Below are 2952 nucleotides of genomic sequence, written 5' to 3'. Positions count from 1 at the left end.
GACAGGGACTCCAGTTGTTTTTCCAAACAAAATCAAAGCAGCAACTGGCTTGGAAGTGTTTGGAGATGAAAACATGTCATCACCCCCGTTGTTTTGTTTCTGTCCAATTTCAGGCTCGTTTAAGCAGGTCCGTAACAGCTGATTCTGTACATAACAGGGCGCCCAAGGCAGCAGCTCCCCCCGAGCACGTGGTGTTTTGTTCTCGTCTATCCCGCAACGCGGCCACAGAGCAAGGGCTGACTCAGCAGCTGACACGTGAGCCCAAAGCTGAGACCACGCTCAGAGCCGCGGGCAAGGGGCCAGCGGCAGCATCGCTCACCCCGTTAGCAGGAAGGATGGGGCTTGTGCCGCTTTCCCCCCCGCACAGCGCCGGCACGGGCTGCCCCACCGAGCAGGCTCAGAGCATCCCGTGGGGAAAGGCCAGTGAGCACCTCTGCTCCGAGGACGTGCACGGGCCAAACATCGGGAGCTGCTGAACGCAGCCAGCCAGAGCCGAAGGGATGGCCAAGATGACGGTGCGTCGCTGGCCTCCAGCTCCGGCCGCTTGCTCCACGCCCAGGCGCCTCGGTCTGCCCTCCCAGGCAGCTTCACTCACTGAAATGTCCCTGCGTGGCCAGGCCTTGGGTGGGTTTCCTTACTCCTGCAGCACTGCTACAGGAGGACTACACTGTCCCCATCACCCCCCAGTTCTGGATTTAATCCCACCGCCAGCCCCAGGACTGCAGAGGGAAAGCGATCCAAGCACTTGCTCTGACCCTCAGGCTGCTACCAAAGCAGACACCGGTCACCTCTGAGCAGGGGTTTTCACAATCGCAGTCAGACACTTGTTACTGTATGTGACCCTTAATTTCTTTGTCCTCTGCTTCCCGCACAAACCACGCTGCCAGCATGCAAGAGTGTCGGGATGGAATACTTTATTCAAGTGAATGCTCGGATCCCGGCCCGTCCTGCCTGCTGCAGCTGCTCCCATCTTCTTGACAGCATGAACAAGGAAGGATTTCTTCATCGGCTTGCTTAAAACCCCCCCAGCATCATCAGACCCCACAAACAAGCACAGACAGTTCGGCTTTGTCCAGGCAGGAGCGCAGCACGGAGGGGTAGGGAGCGCTGCGGGGCTGGCAGAGCGGGGAGAAGGGCTCCAGCCCCGAATCCCACAGTTTGTGCACACACAGAAGCCACAAAACCTTCCTGCAGCTCCTCTCTCAACCAAATACACCAGCCGAGCCTTAACCCAGGCTCCAGCACCCTCCCAGCCTTGGCGGCTCCTCCTGCTGCCAGAAGCACCTGGGGTTGGCAAAAGATGGGTGCCACCATCTCTTCTCCTTGGAAAGCCGCCTGCCAGAATCATGCCGGTCTCTTCTGTCATCTGCTGGACCATTTAACCCTCAAAGTGCCCCCTGCCCACTGACAAATACCCTCCCCAAACTATTACAGTAAAAGGAAAAACCTGTACTTTGAGACATACAGGCTGAGTCTTGGGTAGAGAACGGTTTCTGTGCCTGGTGGTCTGGCGGTGGCTGGCAGCCCCCAGCCAGCGCTCGGGCACAGAAGGGAGCAGGATCCCCCACGGCCACCCCTGGCACATCAGGGCTTCATCCTGCTCAGTCTGATGTCGCGTTCGATTTCGAACTGCCTGTGATCCACGCGCTCCAGGAACGCTTTCCTCTCGATGTACCTGCAGGGAGGCAGAGAGGCAGAGGCTGTAAGCAGTGCCCGCAGCAGCCAGCGCTGCCCCCAGCCCGGGGCAAAGCCGACCCAAAGAGACGAGCAGGGAGGGAAGGCATCATTTGCCTCCCTTCCTCTCTTTCGCTGCACTGAGTGTCTCCTACAGACACCAAAACTGCTCCTTGGCCTGATGGGTGTCCCCTGGGGGACGCGCAGAGATCTGGGGCGAAGGGTCCCCGTAGGCTGGAGCCATGGCCTAGCTGCTTCTGGTTCCAGCTCTTCTCTTACGGCTGAGAAATGACCTTCACAAACAACTTGAACGGGCTCAGGGCAGGTCCTCAGCAGGAGAGGCAGCGCTGAGGCTGCCCAGGTGACCCTGCCCACACACCCCCTAGCAAAGCATCTCAAACCCAACCACAGCAGCACGACCCATGATACAAGCTGGTAACAGGGCAAACAGCATCACCCAGCAAGCCTGCAGCAGCTCAGGGATTCAGGCCAGGGGGTTCCCAGCCACAGACCAGCCCCTAACCACCGCCGAGTGTTTACTTCTCCCTGTCAGCGAGGCACCTGAGCACTGCAAGGAAGAAGGCAAGCACGCCTGCGCCTGGAAAAGCACCTTGCCGCTCATTAATGGCATGCAGCTGAATTTTAATGTATTTTGCTGCAAACCCTTGCCACAGATAGCCCGGGGCTGTGCTACTAATTAACCTACAGAGGGAGCGAAATTGCAATTCAAAACAGGAGCTGTAATTGAATCATCACAATTGTTTTGCATTTGTTCCAGGGTGGCAAACACTCAGCTGTCATGACAAGGTCGTTACGCCCGGCACCGGTGCGAGATGCACGAGCCGCCACATTCGGGCTTCTCTCTGCCAGTCACTGCTTTTCCTGCACCACAGCTGGTGCCTGCTAACCAGAGAAGCCCATTGCTTGAAAGCAAGACCAAAGGCTGGAGGAAAGATGAGCATCGCAGGCTCTGTGGATTTTCCAGGCTCCCGGGTGGCTGGCAGCATGCATGAAGGTCCTTGAAGACCCAACTGCATGGGAAGGTTGAAGCCCCCTCCCACCGCCAGCAGTGGTCCCTCTAGGACAGCAGGGCTGCTCTGCCTTTGGTGACGAGGTCTCTGCTTTATGCTACGGCTATTGAACCGGTGCTGAATGTGCTCCCAGGACCAGGGTGCCTTCGCCCTTGCTGCGAGGGACGGCCCTGACACTCCTGCCCACCCAGTCACGGGAAATGAATTAATCGAAATTAATTTCAGCGAGTGATTCCCCACCCCCGCT

The 2952-nt window shown here is 57.9% G+C and overlaps 1 protein-coding gene across 1 annotated transcript in view; it reads right to left on the bottom strand.

Moving 5' to 3' along the window:
• Positions 1 to 897: 897 nt before the first annotated feature.
• Positions 898 to 2952, bottom strand: part of LOC104075058 (craniofacial development protein 1) — a gene marked incomplete at its 5' end in the record, with an annotated part of 6595 nt that continues 4540 nt past the window's right edge. Inside the window, one exon of the mRNA XM_009575459.1 lies at positions 898 to 1675. Within this exon, the coding sequence (XP_009573754.1) occupies positions 1585 to 1675 (91 nt within the window). The remainder of the gene's footprint in view (positions 1676 to 2952) is intronic.

This window comes from Fulmarus glacialis, unplaced genomic scaffold, assembly GCF_000690835.1.
Source record: "Fulmarus glacialis isolate BGI_N327 unplaced genomic scaffold, ASM69083v1 scaffold6060, whole genome shotgun sequence".
In the NCBI taxonomy this organism is placed as follows: Eukaryota; Metazoa; Chordata; class Aves; order Procellariiformes; family Procellariidae; genus Fulmarus; species Fulmarus glacialis.
The sequence above is the reverse complement of the archived record's forward strand: the minus strand, read 5'-3'. Positions and strand labels throughout refer to the sequence as shown.